Source organism: Saccopteryx bilineata, chromosome 3 (genome assembly GCF_036850765.1).
Source record: "Saccopteryx bilineata isolate mSacBil1 chromosome 3, mSacBil1_pri_phased_curated, whole genome shotgun sequence".
Classification (NCBI taxonomy): Eukaryota; Metazoa; Chordata; class Mammalia; order Chiroptera; family Emballonuridae; genus Saccopteryx; species Saccopteryx bilineata.
In genome coordinates this window covers 291,660,075-291,682,319 of record NC_089492.1, presented here as the reverse complement: position 1 = coordinate 291,682,319, position 22,245 = coordinate 291,660,075, and the positions used below count along the sequence as shown (strand labels likewise).

Genomic DNA, 22,245 nt, shown 5'->3' with positions numbered 1-22,245 from the left:
GGGCTGCAGGAGGCTTGGGACCTTGTACTGTTTCCCTGCCTCTCATTCTTTCATGGGGGGTGGGGCTTATGTCTGAGATAAAGGAGTCAAGAATGGGGGCACACTCCCACCCCTGCAGGCACACCAGAACCCACTGCATGCCTGCACCCTGCTCCCTTCCCAGAGGCGGGGGTTGTGGGTGCCCAAGCTTCTTCAGGAGCCAAACGCCTTGCCCCTGGAGGGACATGCAGACTCAGGCCATCCCCTTTGGGTCACTCAGCAAAGGTAACTTTTTCCTCCCGGAGGCTGTCTAGGTCTCCGCCCTTTTCTGGTCAGCTCAGGGAGCCCAGTCTCCACCACCCAACTGGAGATTACTGGTTCAGTAGCAAGAAGCAAAGCTGGGGGTGGGGGTGGGGCAGGGGGAAGAATGTCTGCTAAGGCTCTCCCCCTGGCTGCTCCCCTTCCCTCCCCCTTCCCCCTTTTTCGCCATCTTGTTTGGAAGCAGTGGGCGGCCTGGAGGATTTGCTCAGGTCGCGCCCACTTCTCTTGCTCCCCCAGTCCCCCAAGTCAGCACCCAGCAGGATAGTTTCAGGAGCGCTAATGAAGCCCAGGGTTCCTAGGTCACACCCTGAAGGTCCTGCCGGGTCTTGTTGGGACATGCAGGTTCCCAGAGCTAGGAACACCCAAGTCTTGGCAGGCAGCATGGGGAGCGGGAAGGAGATGGGGTGTGTTCCCTCCTAGGGGCTCAGCGGGGACCAGGGCCTCCGTCACCTGTCCTCCCTCCCTGGCAGCCCCAGCATCTGCCCTCTGTGAGATATGGGGTGCCCAAGGGACTGACCACCCTGAAAGTTGAAGCATGGTGGGTTCAACTTCCTTGCATCCTGGGTCCCAGAGGAAACGGCGAGAAACCCAGGAGGAGCACAACCTTCTCACCCAGGATGGAGCTGGACCCTCTCACCCTCCTAGTAAGCGTGGGAGAAGGGAGTTCCAGGAAGGGCAGGGATGGCAGAGACCTCTGATACCACTTCTGAGCCCCACTGTTCAAACCGAGCCCCAAAGAGTGGGCTGCGCCCCCCCCCCCCCCCCGCCGCCGTGGTATCCACCTCAGGGTCCTCCCTCCAACCTCACATAAACCCAACCTCACAAACCCGTGAGAGGGGCACAGGTGTGTCTGGCCCCATTTCACGGATATGGAAACTGAGGCGTGAAGGAAAATCGACCCTAGCTCCCCCAGTCCACGGTCCTCTCTGCAAGGGGTCCGTCCAGCCCTTCGGACCAAAGGTGAAATTTCGCTCTGAATTAAGAATGTCGGCGGTGGGGGCAGGGACCACGGCAGAGAGAAGGGGAGGAAGGGCCTTTGCAAACCGCAAACCGAAGTGTGGATTCAGGGCGCAAGCCTACTGGGGAGTCTCCTCTGGTATTAGGCAGCCCCTCCGGTGTCCTAGGCTCTCTGGCCTTTGGGGACACGAAGTAAAGGCTCCCACCCAGCGGCTCCCGGAGCTCCCCTGTCCAGAAGGTGACGCGGCTCGCGGTTTTCGTTGTTGTCGGGACCCTGCCCGTGCAGGCTGCACGGGGAGCAGGAGGAGGCGGCCATGTCCACGCGGGCCGCGTTCCGTTGTGGCCGCAGCATGAATTCTGTCGCGCGCAGCTCTGCGGGTGCCGCAGGACCAGGGTGCTAGGGGACCCGAGCTGTCCCTGCGTGTGGCGCTGGTGGCCCGGGGGATGCGGGTGGCGCGAGGGTCTCTGCTGCAGGAGGTGCTGGCGACTCTGGGACGCGGGGTGAGCGCACATCTCAGAAGCAACACAGACCGAACGACGGAATTCGTTGGCGGATTTTTAAAGGCTCTGAGATGGAGCGGGAAAGCGTGGGAAACCAATTTCGTTTATTGCTCCCTGAGGCAGAGGCCGCCCGCCCGCAGTTGCTGGAGCCCTGGGCTCCGCAGCGCCGCGGCTCCGTCCCGGTTCCACGCCTGCTCCCTGCCAGGCGCCCTGCATCTCTTGGAGAGCAGTTTTAAAATCGGGATACAGGAGCCAGCTCCCTCCCGGCCTCACGTGGGGAAGTCAGGCCCACGTGTGTCTCGATCCTTTAAATTAAAAATCAAAACAAAACCGAAAAACCAGGATTGCGCCTCTCAAATGCACGTGGCAGACCCCAGGTGAATGCAAGCAGGCCAGGAGTCTGCATTCCTGAGAGATGGTGGCCCCAGCCAGGGATCCCGATGCACGGTGGTGGTGGTGGCGGGGACAGAGGAGTCTTGGGGCCTTCCCAGGAAGTTGCCCATCTTCCTGGAACAATGTCCCTTTTTTGCCTGAGAATGAGGAAGGTTTAGAAACAACTGCGGTTTGCTAGAAATCAGCTACTTGGTTCATTTCCCTGGGAGGCCTGGTTGGGAGTGCCCCAGCAGGGATCCCAGCCCCTCTGGGAGACCTGCTTCGGAACCAGGGGCTGGGTGTGGGCGCTCTGAGGCCTCTGCTCTGAGCAGTGTAGGGAACGGCCTTGCCACAGGGCTTTGGGACTCGCTGGGCCAGAGATCCAGACCGGTGTCCAGTTCCTGACAGTGATCTGGGTGACTTCGAGTTTCTCTGGGGCTGGGGTAGGAAAGGGGGCAAAAAGGGGCCTCTTGCGGCCCCAGTCTGGAGCAAAGGTGTGGTGCTGGGGGTAGCTGGGCTGTGGGCCACTGAGCTGTGGGCCAGTGTGGCTGCCCCCAAGGGGAGGAAATGGCCCTGCAGGCTGTCCATGCCCCACCCATCTCCATTCTAGATCAAACATTCACGCTAACTTCATCCCAGCCTGTTAGGTCTCTGCATTCTATCCTCAAAGAGTCTCCTGCTGGGTGTCGAGACCACCTTGTTTTGTCCTTGGCGTGGTGGGAATCAAACTGGCTTGTCCCTGGCCTGTCTCCAAGCGTCCCTTTCAGTCTCCAGCCTCCAGATGCTCAAACCTGGAAGACATTTCCACCTAGTGTAGGGCAGGAGAATGTGCCCAGAGAGGATTATCCACACCTCAGCCTGATTCAGGGGCCCTTGGTGGGAAGTGGGGCAAGTAGGGGCTGCCGGTCAGTCGGGCCCACGTGTCAACGCAAGGAGAAAGGCTTCCCTTTTCTTAGCTGTTCATCCTCTCTCTGAGCAGAAACTGGAGGGAGGGTGAGCACATCTGATCTGGAGTCCGACAGAGCCCAGATATGGAGTGCCCGACACCTGGGACTGGGCTGAGCTTAGGGAGCAGTGCACGTGGACGGAGAGCGGAGAGAACATGGCTGGGCCAGCGCTGACCCTGCGCCTGCAAGCACACACAGATCTCTCCATGCAGAGGCTGGGCCTCTGTGAGTTGACTTGTTGTGGCCAAGCAGAGGGACGCTTCAGCCCCGCAGTGCATGGACTCTGGAGAAAGTGTAGGGTGGGGAGGGGTGCCTTGGTGCGGTTTTAGTACACATGGGCTTCTCCCAGGAGTCAGGGACCCACCTCACTCGTTGACACACGGCCTCGCTATGCTTACTACAACACTGCAGAATGCGACCAGCTTCCTGAACCTGAACCTCTCCCCAAAGATGATATTTCGTCCTCATCCTGGGCTCCAGCGGTACATCCCTGCTTGCTGGACCGGCTGGGAGCGGGCAGAGCTCTGGAGGACGGGCTCCAGTGCCACAGAAGTTGGTGGTAAAAGTCCTCTCGCCAGTCCCCTGGCCTCCGCAACAAAGTCGATTCCAAAACGCATAGAATGTAGGACATGTCCATGCAGCCAGCCCACAGCTCACCAGCCTCCAACAATCCGTCTGACGGAGCCCAGAGCCAAGGAGGCCACTGGGGAAGGGGTGGGTGTGGGGTCTACCAGGCGGCGTGGACCACAAGACTCCTCAGATCTGGGCTCACTTTGAAAACTGCCCTTAAGCCTTTTAGTATCAATGAAATGAAAACTGGCCCCCCACTTGCCCACACTTGTGCCCCAAGTCCCACAAAGCCAGGGTGGGGAGGGGGGGGAAGAATCTGTCTCTGGTTTTCCCTGTTTCACTGGTTTCTCACAGGAACTCCATGCGGTCTGACCTGCTCTCCGTTCTAAGTCTGGTTCTAAGTCTGGCCACGCGGGGGCAGGGCCTGGCCAGGCCAGTACCCAACCTCAGCCAGGGCCATAGCCTTGGGGATGACCTGCCTGGATTTTTCAAGCTAATGGGGGCTGATTGGAGGGCGACCCCGAAGGAGCTGCGGCACCTTGGAGGGTTAGCAACCCGCTGGTCTCCCTGTCACCCTCATTTCTAGGTCCCCCTCCTCCAGGCAAGCCCTGAGGTGCAGTCCCACCCACACCCCAGTAAGGTCCTGTCAGGGGGCAGGTAAGAAAAAGATAGTGCAGTCTCTGGCCCTCCCTCACCAGGCCCTGGGAAGGTACAGTCTCAAAGTCTGGGGGGGTCCCGGCCCAGCTGGCTAAGGCTCTGAGCATTTTAATTGCCTCCTGAGCTGAGGGAGGGCGCAGGGAGAAGGCCTGAGTGAGCTGGGTGCCCCCAAAAGACATATGGGCCTTCTTAACCTTGTGGTCTGCTGGCTGCTTCCAGGGCAGGGGATCAGTGCTGGACTGGGGTCAAGGCTTGGGAAGGGACCCTCTCTGCAGGTCGGGGCACCCTTGTATTCTATCAGGCCTCATCCCTAACCTTATTGGAGGCTTTCTGCAAGGGGGTCTTGAGGTGCTCAAAATATGAAGATGACCCTATGTTCTCTTTGGCTAGCAGGCCCAGCCAGGTTGGGCCCACCGGCTGGAACCTGACATGGCTGGGTTGAGCGAACAACTCCACCCCAGGGCTCTAGGGACCCAGCAGCCTTCCTTCTTGCCTCTGCCAGCAACCACCCTCCCCACCCTTGGCGGGAGTGGGCTCTGAGCTGGCCTGCAGCAATGCCTTGGTCCCTAGTGGGCACAGAGAACCTGACAGCAAGTCCCCGGAACCCTCTGAGCCCAGCAGTGCTCCGCCTAGCCCATGGGGAAAGATAGGGTTTGTGTGTGAGGGAGGGATGATGACAGACCCTCAAGAGGTTGGCAAACACCATTGCTGAGGTGCCTTGTGCTCTCAGGACCCCGCCGCGTCCCCGCTCACCTAAGGGCCAGAAAAAGCAGAGGCAGGGTCACTGAGACTCAGAGCCGGGTGGAGAGCATCCTCTTTGTCAAGGGCGGGGAGCAAGGCTGCAGGACTGGACACTCCCGTGCAGTGGGAGCTCATTCGGGGTTCGAATTCCCGTGAGGAAGCGCAGTGGGCTGAGGAAGCGCTGAGAGGGAAGGCCCAGCGCACCGCACTTGCCGGCTTTTACAAAGCCAGGCTTTTTCGGGCTTTTCCTCTGGGGTAGCATCGGCTCTGCACCCCTAGCCACCCGAGTGCATCTGCTGGGACCCGGGGGGTCTCTGGGTTAGCTCCTTGACCCATTCACCTCTTTTATGATCAGGGCGCAGGTCCTAGTGTAGGTCCCAGGGGAGGCGTTGCTGGTCTCACGGGACAACACCGGGGAGGGGCATGGCCAGGAGGCCCCCAGGCGTCTGAGACCCCGGCAGCCTGAGCACCACCCCTTCTAGGCTCAAGTGGACTCGCAGCTCTTAGTCCCGCAGCTTGGCAGAACCCTGGTTCTCCAAAAGGCACGGAGGTCCAGGCCTCCAGTTACTTCCAATTCATCCTTAAATCCCAGACAGACGACTGAAGAATTCGTACTGTTCCCACCAGACCCTGTGCCCAGAACCTGCATGCGCCCAGCCTGTCCCTCCGCTGCCTGCCCTCCAAGTTTGAGGGCTGAGGGCGGGAGCACCCGGTCGGCTCCCCCTCGGCCTCCTCCACCTGCTCCTCTGGCCCTCCCGACCGCGTCGCACCTGGGCGGACAGAGGCGAGGGGGGAGTGTCCCCAAAAGTCCTGGTCCCTGGAGGTGGTCCAGCTTCGGCGACCGCCGCAGGGTACTCACCTAGGGGCCGCGGAGGCAGGAGTCCACAGGCTGCCCTCAGAGCGGCGAGGTGCGGGGACGCCCGGTGTGCGGACCGCTGCCCCCGCGTTGCCTCCGGGTGTCGGCGCAGTTGTCCCCGCAGCTCCGAGCGGGACCGAGGGCGGCGAGTCCGAGTTTCGCCCGCCGGTTTCGGGCAGTGGCAGAGTGCGGAGCTGGCGGCGCTGGCGTTGCAGTTTTTGAACCACGGAGCCCGAAGCAGCAGCGGTTGGGTGGGGATGAAGGGGAGGGGCGGGGGCCAGGGAGGCCCGAGGGGGGCGGCGGCCCGGAGGGGGTTTCGGAGGAGCCGGGTTCGGCGCGCGGGCCTGGGCACCCTCTCCAGGGATCTCAGGTCAGGGGCGGGGACCGACGGGACAGACAGGGAGAAAAGCGGGCTGAGGCAACAGTGAATGCAAAGCTTTTTAATTAGTACTAAAATGCAATAAAACGAAGCAAAACCAGCCAGACCCGCGTCGGAACTGCCGGCGCGCGTTTGACCCCATATCCAAGGAAGTCGCGAGGGCAAACGCAGCCGCCACTTCATCTCCGGCCGGCTGGGGCGGGAGCAGCAGCGCAACGCGACGCACGGGAAGGGTGGGGGGATAGTCACCTCGCCTCCGGGGCCACCTGGGTCCTTTTAAAGTGTCCAGGGTGCGGGCCCCAGGCGGGAGCGCCGAGCCCGGAATGTTTTCTTAAAGGGCCAGTTCCGAGCTGCGCTGAAAAAAGGGGTGGGGGAAGGGGGCGGGGGGAGAGATAAGTGAGGTGAAGCCCAGGAAGGCCGAGGAGAGCCCCCCAATCCCGCGCCGAGGCGGCGGGCGGCGGCGGCGGCGGCGCGACGATGAGGATGATGAATACATTGCAAAGTTTTTTTGGCCCCGGCGAGGGGTGTCAGATTGAGTGCTCTGTGCGCATGTGCGAAGGTGTCCAAACTGACAATGCTGGGGAGATGAAGATAGTGTGTAGCTGCTTCTGGACTCAAGGAGGAGGAGAGAGATTCCGCGAGCCGACACCATGCGATCCAAGGCAAGGGCGAGGAAGCTAGCCAAAAGTAAGTCTCCTGCGCTCGGCCGCGCCGCGCCAACGGGCCGGGGCCGCGGGGCCGGGGCGTCCGGGCCAGGGGTGCGCGTCGGGGCGCGGCCGGCGCGCCTCGGGTTCCCGGCCCCCGGATCGGCCGCGCAGCCCGAGGGCTGCTCCGCCTCCCGCGCTCCGGGGCGGCCGGGCTCGGCGCAGAGGCTCGGGGCGCCGGGCCGCGCGCTCCCCGAAGGCGCCGGCCCCCTCCTCGCTGAACCCCCTCCCCCCCCCCCCTTGTCAGGCGCTCGGGCCCGGGAACCCGAAGCGCGCGGTGGGGGCCGGGGAGGGGGGCGGAGGGGGAGGGCTGGGGGTGGAGGGGAGCGAAAAGCGAAAGTTAGCGAAAAGTTGACGAAAGGGGAGAGCAACTTTTTCCTCCTCGCTCGCTCTCTCCCTCTCTCTCCGAGTGGCTCTCAGTCCTGGTCAAATCATATTCCGGGCTTTTGAAATAGTGGGCGCTAGAGCACCGCCTTTGGCGTCCGCCAGCCGGGCGCAGAGGAGGGAGACCCCGAGCCGGGGAGGGGGCGGAGGAGGGGGCGCGGGCCGGCGCCCACCGGCTCTGCGGACGCAAGGCAGGGGTAGCGACGGCAGGACGGCCGCAGCCACTTGGGGAGCAAAATGGAGACGTTTTCCTGGGTTTGGAACTGTGGTCGTGAAGTTTATTCCCAACTGGTGCCCCGCACGGCGGAGGGCGCTCATCTGTGACTCCGGCAGCCCACGCGGGCCGCCCAGGCGCCGGTGCCTCCGGCAGGAGTGTCCCCACCGGGCCGCCTTCCGACCCGCCGCCACTGCCTGCACCCTCGGCCCCGCTCGGACCCTTCCTCACCCGTTCGCCTGGCGCAACCTTGAGGCCCGGCGGGACAAAGCTGCCCGGGAGAGACTGCCCGGTCCGGTCTTACTTTCTCTTTCGCTCCGTCTCCGGCTGAGCCCCAGGCTCCACGCGCCCAGCCCGCTGCCTCCAGGTCCTCGCCTCCAGGTCTCCGCCGCCGGCCGGTTGCTCCCGCCGCCTGTACCACCGCCCGTCGCTGCGCCTCGGGGCCACCAGTGCGCCCTCCAAGCTCCGGCGCCGGCGCCATCGGCCGCGAGGCCCCCGGGCCCGGGGCTGCGGCCCGAGAGGCAGGCAGGTGGGGGCGGCAGCGGCGGCGCGGCCGGGAAAGCGCGGCTCCCGCAGCCTGGCTAAGGCCCGGCTGCAGCGAAGCGGCAGGCTGCCGCGCGGAGTGGAATCAGCGCCTCCTGCTCCCATCGCCCCTTCTCCGACCGCAGCCAGCCTACGGGCGGAAGGGGAGCCCGGCCGTCTCCCCTTGGGATCCCCTCCCGACCATCAGGCCGTTCAGTCCGCTCCTCCTGGCCTGACCCTGCCGGGCCGGGCCTCGCAGCACTCCGCCTGATCCCAAGCGTGAGCCCGGTGGGCGCTAAACTCGCGACAGTTTTCAGAAGAAGTTCTCTTCTCCGGGTTCGGTGTTCGGTATGGCTCGGCCTGACAGCAGCCCGCCATCGTAGGCCATGTGTGGGGCCCGCCGGGAAAAGCAGCTCCCAGCTTCTGCAGGGCGCCCTTGGACCCCGCGGGTAGTCGTTGGGGACCCTTCCTGGATGTGCCCCTTTCCAGCTGGCCTCCTCTGCCCTGGGCTCATTGCCTTGGGCCTCCCTGGCCTTCCTGGCCTCCCATGACCTCTTGCCCCTCTTGGTGCGAAGGAGGTCCCTATTTCACGGCTGGTTTTGCTGTTCCAGTGCTACCTGCATGCCTGTGGGCGTATGGGGTGTGCATATTTGTGTGCATGTTTGGGTCTGTGTGTGCACCAAGGGCCAACTCAAGAGTCTCAGCCCCGGGGCTGCCAGCCACCTGGGTCCGGCTCTTTCCCAAGAAGGGCCGAAAGTCGGAATGAGAAAGTGGAAGGTGGTGGCGTTCCCCTGGTTTTCGCTGCAAGCGAGGGAGAGAGAGAGAGGGAGAGGGAGAGAGAGGCAGCTCCGGAAACTTCCCACGCTGACAGACAGGCGGCCAGACTGGCCACAGGTCTGGTCTGGCCCTCAGTTCTCTCTCTGTTTTACCCCAGCAGGTGGGATAGATTGCCAGTCAGGCAGGAGGGCCAGGCACCGCTCAGGACCTAGAAAGGTGCCTGGCAGTGTCCTACAGCCAAGCCCGGGCCGATGAACATGACCAAGGGGAGGGCAGTGCACAGGTTTCCCTTTCCTGGGAGTCCTTGGTGAGAAAAGGCACAGACCGAGCAGGTACATCAGGCCCAGGCCCAGCTGGAACCCACACCAGGGCAAACATGGGGAAACCCTCCCCCTTGGGCCCCATTGCTGAAACAGCTTCCCCCAGCCGTCCCCAAGAAGGTGGCCAGGCACGGAAATGCAGCTGCGGCCCTGACACAGAGTGCAGGATCCACTGAGGAACTGCGTTTCAGTGGACAGTATTTTAAGCAGATGTGGACGTCCCTGGGGACCTGACTCTGTGACCTGAATCTGAGGCAGAGGGCAGCTCCAATGCTTCCTCCAACGGAACCTCCCTCTCCCCAGGCTATGTCGCAGCCGGGGTCAGGGGCTGAGGGGAGAGGTCATGGTTACAAGGCCAGTGTGCAGGACTGGGCTGTGCCTGCAGCCCTGTGCTGGGCAGGGAAGGACAACCAGGTCAGTGGGTGTGACCTCCTTGACACGGAGCTTGCGGGGACTGCCCCAGAAGGGCAGCTGTGCTTGGTCCGGTGTTCTCCCAGGACCTCGCCTCAGGGACTCTGTGGCGGGAGAGTGGGGAGGACTGCATGCTGGCTGAGATGGCTGCACCTTGGAGGCCCCCATTGGAGACTATGTTGAGATTTCCAAGGGCAGAGGCCACTGGGGTGGCCAGGCCTGGGCTGCAGTTCAGCTGCTGGGAGACTCACTCCCTCCTCAACCGAACTGAAGGAGGGAGCATAGTGAGGACAGGTCTGTGGGTCCAGGGTCCCCAAACAGAGGCTGGAGCAGGGCTGGCCTGTGGGGCAGTGCGACTGTCCCTGCCCCTCACTGAAAAACAAAATGCCTGACAAAGCTTTGTGGTTTTGCCTCTGTTAGGAGCCAGGTGGGCAGGTGGGGAGGGATTCAGTGCAGCTGTGGTGCCCTCCTGACCTCAGTGTAGGAAAGGAGATGGGCCTCCACAGATTGTGTCCAGCTGGGACCCCCATCGGAGCTGCCCCTGAGGCCTGATTCATATGGAAGCGACTGATTCCATAGTTCTAGATGCCACATCCCGGGTCCAAGAATGCTGTCTGCAGGATGACTGCGGCCTAGCCCCTGGGGTGGAGTGGAGGCTGCTCCCCCCGCTGGATGCAGCCCTCTGCGGGTCTTCTGCACATCAGAGGGCATTGTATGTGTGTGACAGGTTGGGGAGCAGGGCTCGAGGCTGAGCTTCTGGCCCCGTTCTCTCTCCCCCTGACCCAGGCCCGGCTCCCTCCCTGCCGGGCTTGCCCTTCTCCCACACTGGGCAGGTCTGCCCCCTCCACCAGTCCTCTCTCTTGAACCAGGATGGTGGCAGCCTCTTGTTTAGATGCCTCGTAGGGCCACAGTGCCAGGAAGTGTCCGGCGGGAGTGGAGCGGCAAGCCCGCTTCGGGCGAAAAACGCTGGGGCAGCGCCGCGGAGGGGCGGGGTGCAGGGCTGGCAGCCAAGGGCAGGTGGCTGTGCACAGCACAGCAGCCCTCAGGCTATGGTTTCACCATTGGCCAGTGGCTGTGCCACGGCCAGAGACCTGCAGGAGAGAGACAGGGGTTGCCAGGTCCTGTTAGTGGAGTGATCTGATGGGAGTCCCCCACCCCACCCCCGCGCCACCTGAAGGGTGCCGCTGCTTTCCAGGGTCCCCGGCCACAGGAGCCCGCCGGCCACACTGCTCCTCCTGTCCGCTGCCTTGGCAGAGCAGGTGCGGGCTGGGCTTCCAGACTGCTCGGTCCTGGGCTCAGGCTCCCGTGCACCCTGCATTCCCCTCTGGGCAGAGCGTGGGGCAGAGAACCTGGTGCCCCTTTCTACTGAGAGGGCAGGTGCTGGCTGGGATTGGGGGGCTGGCGGGGGGCTCCCCCCAATGGGCTGCAGGGGGAGGCAACCCAGCTCTCTGGGCCACTTTGGGCGCGATTAGCCCCCTGTTTTATTCAATTAAGAGGCAATTAGGGATCCTTGGGGGGCTGGGGCTGGTAATTAAGGTGATGTATAATTAGAGTTTCAACAAAAATTAACCGGGATTAAAAATCATTGGAGTAATTTCGTTTAAAAATTTCAAAGAGCGCTAAATACAATTTACCAGGTTTTGAATCAAACCCCTGTCACAAGTCTGGGACGCGACAGCTCCTGTCTCCTTCCCCGGTGGGCGGGCAAGAGGACAAGGAACAGCCAAAGCGCCGTCCAGGGGAGGGAGAGAAACTTCTCGCAGCAAAGGGTGCCGCGGGGCCTCGCTGCCGGTACAGGGGTGGCGGTGGACGCAAACTCAGGCCGCTGAGGGTTCCAAATGGCGCGGGCGGACCAGGGTGTAGGGCCTTGGAACCCGGGTCTGAGCCGATGTTTTCCGCAGCGGCTCCCGGGTCTCCGCACACAAAGTCACGGCCGGCTACCGCGCAGAGGGAGCGGCGTCAGGGTCTACACCGCGCAGCCGGTTCACGCGATGCCTGCGCCCGGGCGCCTCGGACCCCAGCCCAGCGAGCTGAGCGCGGCCCCCTTCTCCAGAGCCCTGGTTCAGCGCTAAGGGTTTTTGCCTTTTAGTTTTCCTGGACCGGGTGGCTCTGCTGCCTGAATCTCCGACTTTGACCCGGCCCATACTCCCCGAGTGCGCGCGCGCGCGCGCGACAGGCCCCGGTCCCATTAGCGGTCGCCTCTCAGACTTAAGTGCAGAGAGACCGGAGCCCACCTCCGGGAAACCCGGGTCCAAGTCAGGGGAGTGGAGGAAGGGAAAGGAGACCAAAATGGAGGGTGGGGCCAGGCTTTCCAGGATAGACCCCGCCTTGTGTCTGCTGGCATAACTTCTTGGAGGTGGCTTGTGGGTTGGTGTGTATTTGCTCCACACACCTGTCTGCTTGGGGAGGCCAGAGTCAGCAGCAGCCTGAGTCACTGCCCCTGTTCCTGCCTCGAATGTCACGGTTCCCTTAGAGGCGCCCATGGTCCACATGGAAGATGTGACACCACCTCTTTCACTGACCCTGAGAAAGATGCAGTGTGGCTAGCCCGCACCACTTTTAGGGGTGAGAAGCCTAAGGCAGGGGCACAGAGAGGTCAAGTCACCCCTGCAGGTCACATAGCAAGTTAAGACTGAAACCGGGTGTCCTTTAAACAAAACTCTCCCAGGTTTCTTATTTAGCAACCCGGCCGCACCCCTGCCAGGGGCAAACTGCAGGTATTTCCATCGGGTTTATTTCTAATGTGATGGGGTTTCAGCATTTCCCCAAGGCTAGTGCTCAGCTCCTAACAGGTCTGTCTGTTCTTAAAAAGCAGGGAAGGCCTCTGTGGGCTCTCAGGCCGTGCGTGCGGCTGGCTGGCTTGTGCATTCAGCTTCCTCCAGGCTGGCTTCTTCCTTCTCCCAGGTCTGGGCTCCCAGATCTCCCCACCCAGGCTGGCGGGAGGCCTGGCCCCTACTTCTTCCAAGGGCAAGTGAAGAGTAGTGGAAAGTGTAGACCACTTGCCTGAACCCCCTGCATAGTACTTTTTCCTGAGCAAATGTAGGAGGTGTAGGACTTGTCTGCCCACACCCCAGACCTGGAGACACAGGAATCACTCCCCCTTCCTCTCGGCCATCAGGAAAAGGTGGACCCGACACAAGGCAGAGGGACCTGGGGCTGTAGTCCATGGTCCCACCTGCAACCACCGCTGGTCCTCAAGTCTGAGCACATCTCCTAGGCTGTGGCCAAGGGCACAGTGGCTGTTCTGGGCTGGCTAGCGTTCCCCAACTCTTTGGGCCCAGGGCAGTGTGTGCGTGTGTGTGTGTGTGTGTGTGTGTGTGTGTGTGGTGGGGGGGAAGGTAGCCTCTTCCTGCTCTGACCACACTCCTCTTGGGGTTTTACCATCAAATCTTCTGTGGTCCGGAGATGCCCGGGCTGCCTGCCTGCCTGGCAGGCCTTTCCCCAAGAGACTGACTCTGAGGAACGAGAGGAGGCCCCTGGAGCTCACAGATAGGAGTGCCATGCTCTGAGATACATACTTGTTTAATAGTTCACATTCTGGGGGAAAAAAAAAGAAAAAAGAAAAAAGAAAAAAAAAGAAAGAAAGAAAAAATAGGGGGGGGGGAATCAGATTCTGGTGAAGGCTTTGCTTATTTTATATCCACTATAACTATTTATGTCCATGAAAATTGGCTTAATTATATCAATGGAATGTTTCTTTTTCAATTCTGCGTGCAATTAGTCCATCTTGCCGGCTGCAATTTATTTTAATAAAAAAATAAACCAGTGGTGTGTTCAGTCCCTCGTCCCCTGGGGACAAATGCGATTGGTGTGTTTAATTTCATTAACTACAATGCGGCCTACTGGAAAAATGTATAAAATCAGCTTTCTACAGCTTAAACACTGGCGTTTGAAACAAATCATTATTGCATTAGCTGTCACCCTGGTAATTCTAGAATCTAAGGGAAAAAAAAATATATTATGGCTGTTTTTATAACCCTTTGCAAATGCACTGTTAAAATAATTTATAATCATTTGAAAACAAGGCCGGGTCCTGGTGAATATTTTATCTCCTCTAACTAAGGGCCCCGCGTTCTCGCCGTGCACAATTTCACATCCTTGACGCGTGTGCCATTTCCAACCCCAAAGCCTCATCATTCAGGGATGGGGACAATGGGGGAGGCTGTCTTGACACAACCCTGATAGCATGGAGGGGTCCGATGTCATTCTGGCCTGACCTCGCTCTGGAGCTGGACTGTTTGGTGCAGGGTCAGAGGTTTCCTAAAGGCACCTGTGGTCAGAGGGGACCCCAGAAGCTGACGTTGCAGAGCCCCGAGTGGCCCACGGGTAAGAGGGAGGGCTTTGTCAATACACAGGGTCTTACCAACCTGAGAGCAAAACCTCCTATGGGCACGGTGCCCCCCGTCCCCGAGCTGGGGAAGCGAGGAACCCCTCTGCTATGCTCACCTCCGCTGCCCTGCTCAGGGAAGCCAGAGAACCAGTGATCAACACCTGCTTCCTGAAGGTTCCAAAAAGATTCTGCCAACAGACCTGGATAGGGAATTCAGACACGCTGCTTCCCGGGACGAGTGTGAGCTGCAGTTCACACCCGACGAGTAGAGAGGGTGTACCTGAATGTGTGCGCTGGGGTCAGCTTCATCTATCGAGGTCCTGGCCCAGCCTAAGCCGACACCATGGCCAATCAGGCATCCCCTGGGCATGTGGCTAGAGACTGGTTAGCCTGGTCTGCGGGGAGAGGGTGTTAGTAGAGTGCGATTCATCTCCTGGTTCTGAGAGGTGCCATGAGGAGACTGGAGTTGTGCTGCTGAAGCCCTTGCAGGGTGGCTGCTGGCCTGTCCCCAGCATGGAGGTGGATCGGGAACCCTTCTGCTGTGAGCGGCCTCAGCTCTGTTTTCCTGCTACCGCTGTTCCTGTGTAGGCACCTTGGGTATCTTTGAGGGGCTTTATCCCCTTCCCCTCCCCTAGGCAGTGCCAACAGGGCTTGGTCTGAGGCCCGGGACCGAGGCTTCTTTCTGTCTTGCCACATCGGGAGAAAGGGGATTCCAGGTCTCCCTGGGAGTTTCCCAGGGAATTCCCAGGAATGCGCTTGGTCATTTCTGGCTGAGCAGAGGACTAGCTCTCAGCCGGCCCTTGAGCTGCCTGACTCACCTGCGTAGATTCGGGCAGATCTGACTTTCCCCTTTCGATGATGAACTTCAGTGTGGAGCGATGGTGGGGCATTGGGAAGGAGGGGGGACGCAGGCTCACTGTCTTTGGGTCTGAAACCCCCTCCTGCTTAGGAGGGCCACCGGTGGGGCTGGCAGGGAGGTCCCAGGCCAGGTCGCCCCAGATTCCTGGCCCCCGTCTGCCCAGGGTGGGTCCTCAGGCTTGCGGTTTGCTTTTCCATTTGGGGAACTGCTGAGTTGAGAAGTACGTGGCTTTGTCTCCTTTTCCTACTTTAGAAAGAGCAACAAAGCAAAACACTGAGTGCCGATATCAAACCCTGGCCCACGGGGTGGCCTGGACACTGCTCCTGAGGACTTGCTGGGGTCCTGCAGTCGCAGCCTACTGTGGGACAGGCCGGCCGGGATGGGGGTGGAGGTGGGGCACTCGGTTCACTCCAATGTCACACTGTCCACGTCATGCCGCGGGGTCCCCGCACCATGCCTCCGTCACCTGTATGAAACCAGGGAGAGGGGAGGCGTTGGGGAGAGTTGAGTGAGCTGTCACTCGGTTGGAGTGTTGCAGTATGTGGACGGGTGAGCACTGGTATCTCATGCACTTCTGCCGCCGGCCTCGAGTCAGGGCGAACGCATGGAAGGTTCTGGAAGGGGCCAGCATGCTGTTTGCTGAGTGTTCTTGCCTGGAATGTGGGGGTCCTAGGACAGATGTGTGTGTGTGGGCAGGAGTCAGAATGGTGGGTGAGTCTCCTTCCAATCAGTTTAGGTAGGGCATGGATCGGACTTGCTGCTTCTCCAGACTCAGAACCGAGGTAGGGTTTTTATGCCCTTGGCCTGTGGTAGGAACCTGCATGTGGTTCTCAGCCTCCTGACCGTCGTGGGGGTCAACCGGGGGCCCTGCAGGGGGCGCACAGGCCAGGAGGAGGGCTCTGACCACCACCCCTCTGCTTTGGCTGTACCTGCCCAGGCTTCACCATCATAAAGCCCCACCACCCACTGGTCTGCCCTGCTCGTCACAAGGCCCCTTCGATTCCGGCCACACATGGACCTTCACCCGAGATTTCATATTCCGACGGGGAAGGCGGGTGTTTGGTTTGTTTCGGCCCCTCTGATGTGTAACCAGATGCTCGTCGTCCTCAAGGACTGGTGACCTCTTCCCGCCGCCTTCCTGGCCCGTCAGCCACACTGGACCTTTTCCATCCTGACATCTGTCTTTGGGGTGTAAACAGCTGTGGGCGTCTGCCAGTCCCTTCTTATCAGAGGCCTTCCTGTTCCTGCAGGGGTTGGGGGGGGTCATCTGTGGTTGGGGTGGCTCAAGTCCATCTGTCCCTTCATTTCAACCCCTGGAGCCCTATGCGTCATCCATGGGCCACTGGGCGCGGGCCCACTGGGCGCAAGCCCCCAAGACAGGGCTGAGGGCCCCAGGGATGAGGTGTGAGGGACGTGGGGCATCCTGAGGAAGACGTGGTTGTGGCACTGCGCTCAGACCCTTGGATCCTCACCGGTCAGTGGGTGTTTATCCTGGAGTCCGGGCCTTCTTCTGCAAACTGTTGGGAAGGAAACAATGCCAGACTCAACCCAGCAGGCCACCTCAGCCTCCGCACCTTGGGGACAGTCAGCTCTCTCCATCGCTGGCCTGGCCTTGGTGCTGGTAGAGGGGGTCTCCCAGACCCTCAACCAACTGCTGCTTTTCAGATTAGAGAGGCCGCCGGAAAGGGTGGGCGGATGTGCGGGCAGGAGGGGGGCTGGAGAAGAGGTTTGTGTTCCCGTCTTAGTGTCTGTGAGCCTCTCTATTTTAAATTCAGTGGCTCAGAGGCAACGCGTTCCGCGAGTCCCGGTCCCCCTCGTCCTCTGGCAGGCAGGGCACCGCCGACATCAGCACACGATGACAGCTCCCTGGGTCAGCGCATAAGGAATGGGCCTGCACATGCCTGGGCACTCTGTCCTGTGACGTGGTTTAATCCCGTATCTATATTCCGAAGCTGCGGCCGACACCGCGAGGTAGTGCGGATTTACATAATAGACTTTCCCCGCTCTTTCGAGCGGTCTCTCCTAGGGGAAGGGTGTGCATGGGAGATGCTCAGACACTCGTACCTGCTCAGTGGGCTGCTACCGCTGCTTTGGACTGGCCAGCAGATCGGGCCACAAAGCAGGAAATAGACAGGGAATGGGGAGGAAACCCACGGTGGCCATAGGAAAGCCACCGAGCTCCTGGGCGCAGTGCTGGGCGCCAGTCCTTTTCCTGTCACTTCGTCCCTCCCTGCTGCAGCTGGTCAGGAGCCTGTTTCTCCCCGGCGCTTAGGTACTCTCAGATATTGCTCCCTCATGAAGGGTTCAGAGTGAGACTGTTGCCTCAGAAGTGCCATGTTCCCACGTAGACACGCTCTCTCTCTTGGTCCTGGGAGGGCGATACCATGAGCTCTTTACTGTGCCGGAAACCAGCCTCTCTGCCTGGTGCTGACCTGACCACCATTTCCAGCCCCCAAATGCAGAAGTAGCCGTTGGTCCTTCCTCTCCCCACTCGCCGCCTGGCTGGTCCAGCCCTGAGCGTGCATGCAGCGTCAGGGTTTGATGGCACAGTGATTCTGGGACTTTCTGGGTGCCAGTGTAGAGGGTCCCCGCCCCAAGCATCCCTACTGGAAGGGAGCTTATGAACCATAGAATGTCTCTGGCTCGGGAAACACTGAACTGATTCAGGCTACAGTGAGCAGCACGGGCCACAGCATCCACTGGCCCATGCCACCGTCCCCTTCCCTGCCACCTGCTCGCCCCTCCCTGGGAATTCTGGCTTTCCTTGCAAGCATACCCCCTCCCACCCCCGCTCTCATTCCCAGAAGTGCCAGTGCATTCTTGAGCTGTCTGAAAACCGGGGGGTGCTGTGTCAGCCGGAGCCCACGCTGCTGGAGGGAAACCTGGCCCCTGACTTAGACCCTTCATCAGGTCAGTGTGCTGGGATGGCCCTCAGGGAGTGTGCAGACACATGCCCGCGCTCTGCGTGTTCACACGTGTGCACGCCAGCGTGGGGCTGATGTCCGAGACAGAACCTCGGGCCTCTCCGTCTTGTTGGTGACACGGCATCAGCGCCGCTCCCGAGCATGTTTGCAAGGAGCCCCTCACCCTGGCCGCCCCACACCCAGACCCACACCCACACCCACACACACCGCGGCTGAGCTCTCCCTGGCGTCTGAGACCACAGCTGCGGCAGGCAGCCTGGCCGGCTGGCTGGCCCAGGGCCGTTTGCAGCTGGTCCTGCGGAGACCAGGAGAAGAGGCTGAAGTTCAAAGGTGGAGAGGGCAGTCAGTGCACGAGAACTTTCCCCGCAGGGCTGTCACCCCCCCCCCCATGGCTGTCACCCCCCCACCGGAGAAGAAACAAAGCTGAGAGGGCCTGTTTCGATAATCCTGGGCCCTGGTGCTCGCATCTAGAAAAATTAGGCCCTCTTGAAAAATGACAGAATTATGTGGCCAGTGTCAGGTTCCGAGATAATGATGTGTCTGTGTGTGAAAATATTAAATTGCAATAACACGCCTGTGAGTACCTCCCTGAATAGGGTATTCAGTTCCAGCTCGGGCTGCACAGAAAGCTCGTGACTGACAGGACACAAATGCTGTGAGGAAACCCGGGGGTGTACGGCCCGATGCCGGCGTCTCCGTCCCTTTCTCCGCCCTGGCCCGTCTCTGGCTGCGTCCTCTTATTTAGTGAATCAGCCCAATGATGTGTCTGATTATTTATTTATCACGAGGAGAAGCTATCACAGGCAAGTCAGTGTTGCCCTGGAAGTGATTTGACTTAGTTCTAAAAAAACAAAAACAACACCCCTTTGGGATGTTGGGGGCGTCCGCCCCACATTCGCTCCGCGACTCCCCTGGACCGTCCCCACCTGGTCTGTTGGTGCACCTGCTCTCTCCTCTGACCCTTCCAGCGGGCAGCCCAGCCAGAGGCAGAATTGGACCTGGCCCCATCCCTGGTCCCCGGGCAAGGGGACCACCGAGGTCTGTGGCTCCTTCTGGGCACAAGAAGCCCCAAGCAGCAACAAGTCACCCCCTGAGCAGCGGGAGATTTCCACAGGAACCACGGAGACCTGGCGTCTCTGATAAAAAGTGGGATGAGAGAAGGGTCCTGGTAGGCCCACCCTCCCCTTGCGCCCGCTCCCTATCCATGGACTCTTCATGTTCAGGGAGCTCATTGCGTGTGTGAGCATGTGTTTGTGTGTGTGTGTGTGTGTGTGTGTGTGATGGAGAGGGGTGGAGTTTTAGTGGCTGCACGTTTGGCCGAGTGTCCTTAGGAACAAAAGGGCTGAAAAAAAAAAAAAAAACCAAAAGAAAAAAAAAAACAGTGGGAAGAAAGAGTGTTCAGAAACCAGGGGGCAGATAGCTGGCCCAAGGGGGGTTCTCGTTTCACGGCTCAGAATCAGAACCGCAAAGCGCAGGGGGCCCCTGGTCTTAACTTTCTCTCCATCGGAGGTGTTAATCTTACCTTCCAAAGGTTAGATAAAGCCGCTCAAAGCTGCTGCGTGTTATTGAATCTCATGTGCTAATTACGGCGGGGACGGCGCCCCCCGGCCTCCCCGCCGGCCCCCGGGCGGGCTGGCAGGCTGTGGAAGGAAGCTTCATTTGCTCCAGGGTCTCCCTCTACCCTGGGTTTTAGATTGCCTCCGAATCTGACAGACTACCCTCGTTCAAAGGGGTGGGGGCACTGATGACCATGGCGAGGGTGAGAAGCCCATTACAGCAGGCAGCCCGGCCTGGCGGCCCCTCGGGAGTCCCCCTCCTTGACCCACAGACTCAGCGTGGCAGAGGGAGGGAGAGGGCGGGCGTGGAAGAATGCGGCCTCACGTTTTTCTGACAAAGAACGCTAGATTCTTTATCTACCCCCCCACCCAGGCTAGAATGATGCTTGCCTTCACCTGCTGTGCCGGTGGCTGGTTGGATTGGGGTGGGGTGTTGAGGGGGCTGTGCAGGGAAGTGGCCTGCAGACTATTCGGAGAGGCCTGCCCTGGGTTTGTGCAGAAGGACATTGGGGTCTCTGGGACAAATATTGGACTCGCGGGTTGTGGTCACCGGCCAGTAGGCACAGCCTGGCCATAGGGTCCACGGAAGGGGAGGTCATCTGGGGGCCAGCGTTACCATGACGTTGCTCCTTGAAGCCTTTGACACTGATAGAATTTGTAAAAGCAAAAACCCAGCAAAACCCTCCCTCTCTGTCCAATCAGAGGCAGAGGCCCTCAGGGTGCCGAGCCAGAGAGGAAGTGGAGGCCCTGGGCTGCTGGGCTGCACCAGGGGGCTCTTGGTCTGCACTTCCCAAATTCCAAACGTGACGTGTGACTTCATCACCATAGCTGACCTTGGACTAACCCACAGCGACCTGACAGGCCCATCTGCCGGCTGCTGAGAGTTGGCACCTGGGGTGGAAGGCTGGCCCTTGGGCCCTCGTGTCACCAGATTGAGAGGGAAGGCAGCCAGGGAGTGTTTGTTGGGGAGCGTGGTAGAAGCATGGTAGGTCCCACCCAGGGGAGATTTTCTGCTTCCCCGAGATCTTTAGGAACAGGCAGGCCCCCTGTAGCTCCCTCGAGAGCATCTCCAGGCCAGCTGAACTGGTGTCGGAAGGGAGGGTACAAGGGCCCACCCTCTCTCTGCAGTCACCCTTGGCCGAGGCTGAGACAGACAGGAGAGTTGCAGATACGCAGGGAGCATGGGATGGACTGGACCTCAGATTGCCGAAGAGGCCCGCGGCGGAGGGTGGGTTGGGTTTTAGAGTGGAGATGGCAGGGCCCCCAGAAAGAATCCTTCACTTTTATCAGGGCTGAGGTTGGGGGACACGTGCCTCTGCTCCTGGGCTCCCTGACCTGTCTCACCTCGGCTGGGTCAGGACAGAGCGGGGCTGTTGGCCCGTGTCCCGTGCGCCCTACCAGGGACATGCTGCCCAGTCTGCAGGGCTGGGCGCCTTTCTCCAGAGGTGGGGGTCCAGTTCTGCCTCTGTTTCCTCCACCCTGTGAGAGGTGGAGTGGGTGCTTTCACCCCGTCCATCTGGAAGGGCAGCCTGGGTCCTAACATGTCATCTGTGTGCCCCGTGGGGGTGACCACCTGTGTCTCCATCATCTGTCTCTCCTCTGCTTCCAGACAGGGTGGCTTTGTGGCCCCTGCCTGACATTTCTGACAGGCTCAGATGGGAAGTGACAGGCACTTGAGTGTGGGACGGTGATTGCTGTTACTGTTAGCAGCTGTTCTGGGTTTCTGGAACCTTCTGAGACCTGGCTGAAACAGATTTGCATGTGAGTGTGTGATCTACAGATTTCAAAGCTCTTGGAAACTGCTATTTTGAGGAGTAGTAGAGAGCAAACCCTTCTGAGCGACACGAGTTTGGTCTCCTTTGAGCCAGCACAGGCCCAGGATGCAGGCCATTGACCCAAGGAGCTGCGTCCACCATTGTAGAGGCCGGCGGGCCGTCCAGGGGACTCAACGCTGTTCTGTCTGTGTGGCCCGGGCAGGTATCCGCCCTGGGTTCCAGCTCCACCCCCACATTTCCAGGGGAAAGGAGCTTGGGGCTGGGGAGCTTCTGCCGAGCGCTCCCTGCACACACCAGCACACAGGGCCACCTTGGGGACTGGGCCCATCTTTTGGGGTCTTTTGCTTAGTTTTGTTCAGGGGATCTGGGGGTGCTGAGTGGCAGGTCCTACAGCTAACAAGGGAAGCTGTTTCTCCTCGCTCTGTGGTTATCCTGAGAGTGCGTCTTTGGTGTCACCCAGGGGACATGCTTAGTATTCCCTCAGGGGACTACAGGATAATAGGGCTCCTGTAATCAGTTTGTGCACACACGTGCGCACACGCACAGGTGCACACATGGGTGCATAACCCCCACACACGTAGTGCATGCACATGCACATCCACATTCACACAGGTGCACACACACCCACACACATGTACCCACAACCACCACACAGACAGCACGCACTTGCATGAGTCACACAGTGCAGCGTGTAGACGTGTAACACTTGCACGCACAGTTGTACACACATGTACACATGCATAGCATGCTCTCTGTACACTGACATCATGCCATGAACCAGACTCTGGTTTTGGTCTCTGATGACTTAGGAGATGGACGTGTAGATAGTGACAGAGCACACGTTTGTAGTGAAGGGGATCCTCCCTCAGGCAGCTGTCCCTGGGTCTCCTGGTCCCACAGGCTTGTAAAGCTAGAGGGTAGAGAGGAAGGCTGGGACAGCAGAGTCCAAGCATGGGCTGAGGGCTCCCTGCAGGAGAAAGGGTCTTGGCAGCCACCCGGCCATGGTAAGCCTGTCCCTCCTCCCTCGTCTTGAGCTGATCCGATGGGCCCTGGGGTGTCGGGGCTGCTCCCCTGGGGGGGCAGGCAGTACCCTCTGAAAACGCAGGCAGGACGGCTGGATCTGGTGTCAGGCAGACCCAGGGGCAGGGGCATAGGGTCCCGTCTGGCCCTTTCAAAGGGACATTCGATC

General features: G+C 60.3%; 1 protein-coding gene and 1 long non-coding RNA gene across 6 annotated transcripts in view; one reads left to right on the top strand and one right to left on the bottom strand.

Moving 5' to 3' along the window:
- Positions 1-1,844: 1,844 nt before the first annotated feature.
- On the bottom strand, positions 1,845-5,889 carry LOC136331714 (uncharacterized). Its single transcript, XR_010730532.1, has 3 exons — positions 5,058-5,889; positions 2,827-2,921; positions 1,845-2,288 (listed from the first exon to the last, which is right to left on the bottom strand). It is a non-coding gene; the product is annotated as an uncharacterized lncRNA (long non-coding RNA).
- Positions 5,890-6,653: 764 nt separating this feature from the next.
- PRDM16 (PR/SET domain 16) overlaps positions 6,654-22,245 on the top strand; it is a 309,651-nt gene continuing 294,059 nt past the window's right edge. For all 5 annotated transcript variants that reach the window (XM_066270642.1, XM_066270641.1, XM_066270640.1 and 2 more), the window contains exon 1: positions 6,654-6,967. In XM_066270642.1, coding sequence (XP_066126739.1) covers positions 6,931-6,967 — 37 coding nt within the window. In that variant the 5' untranslated portion in view covers positions 6,654-6,930. The remainder of the gene's footprint in view (positions 6,968-22,245) is intronic.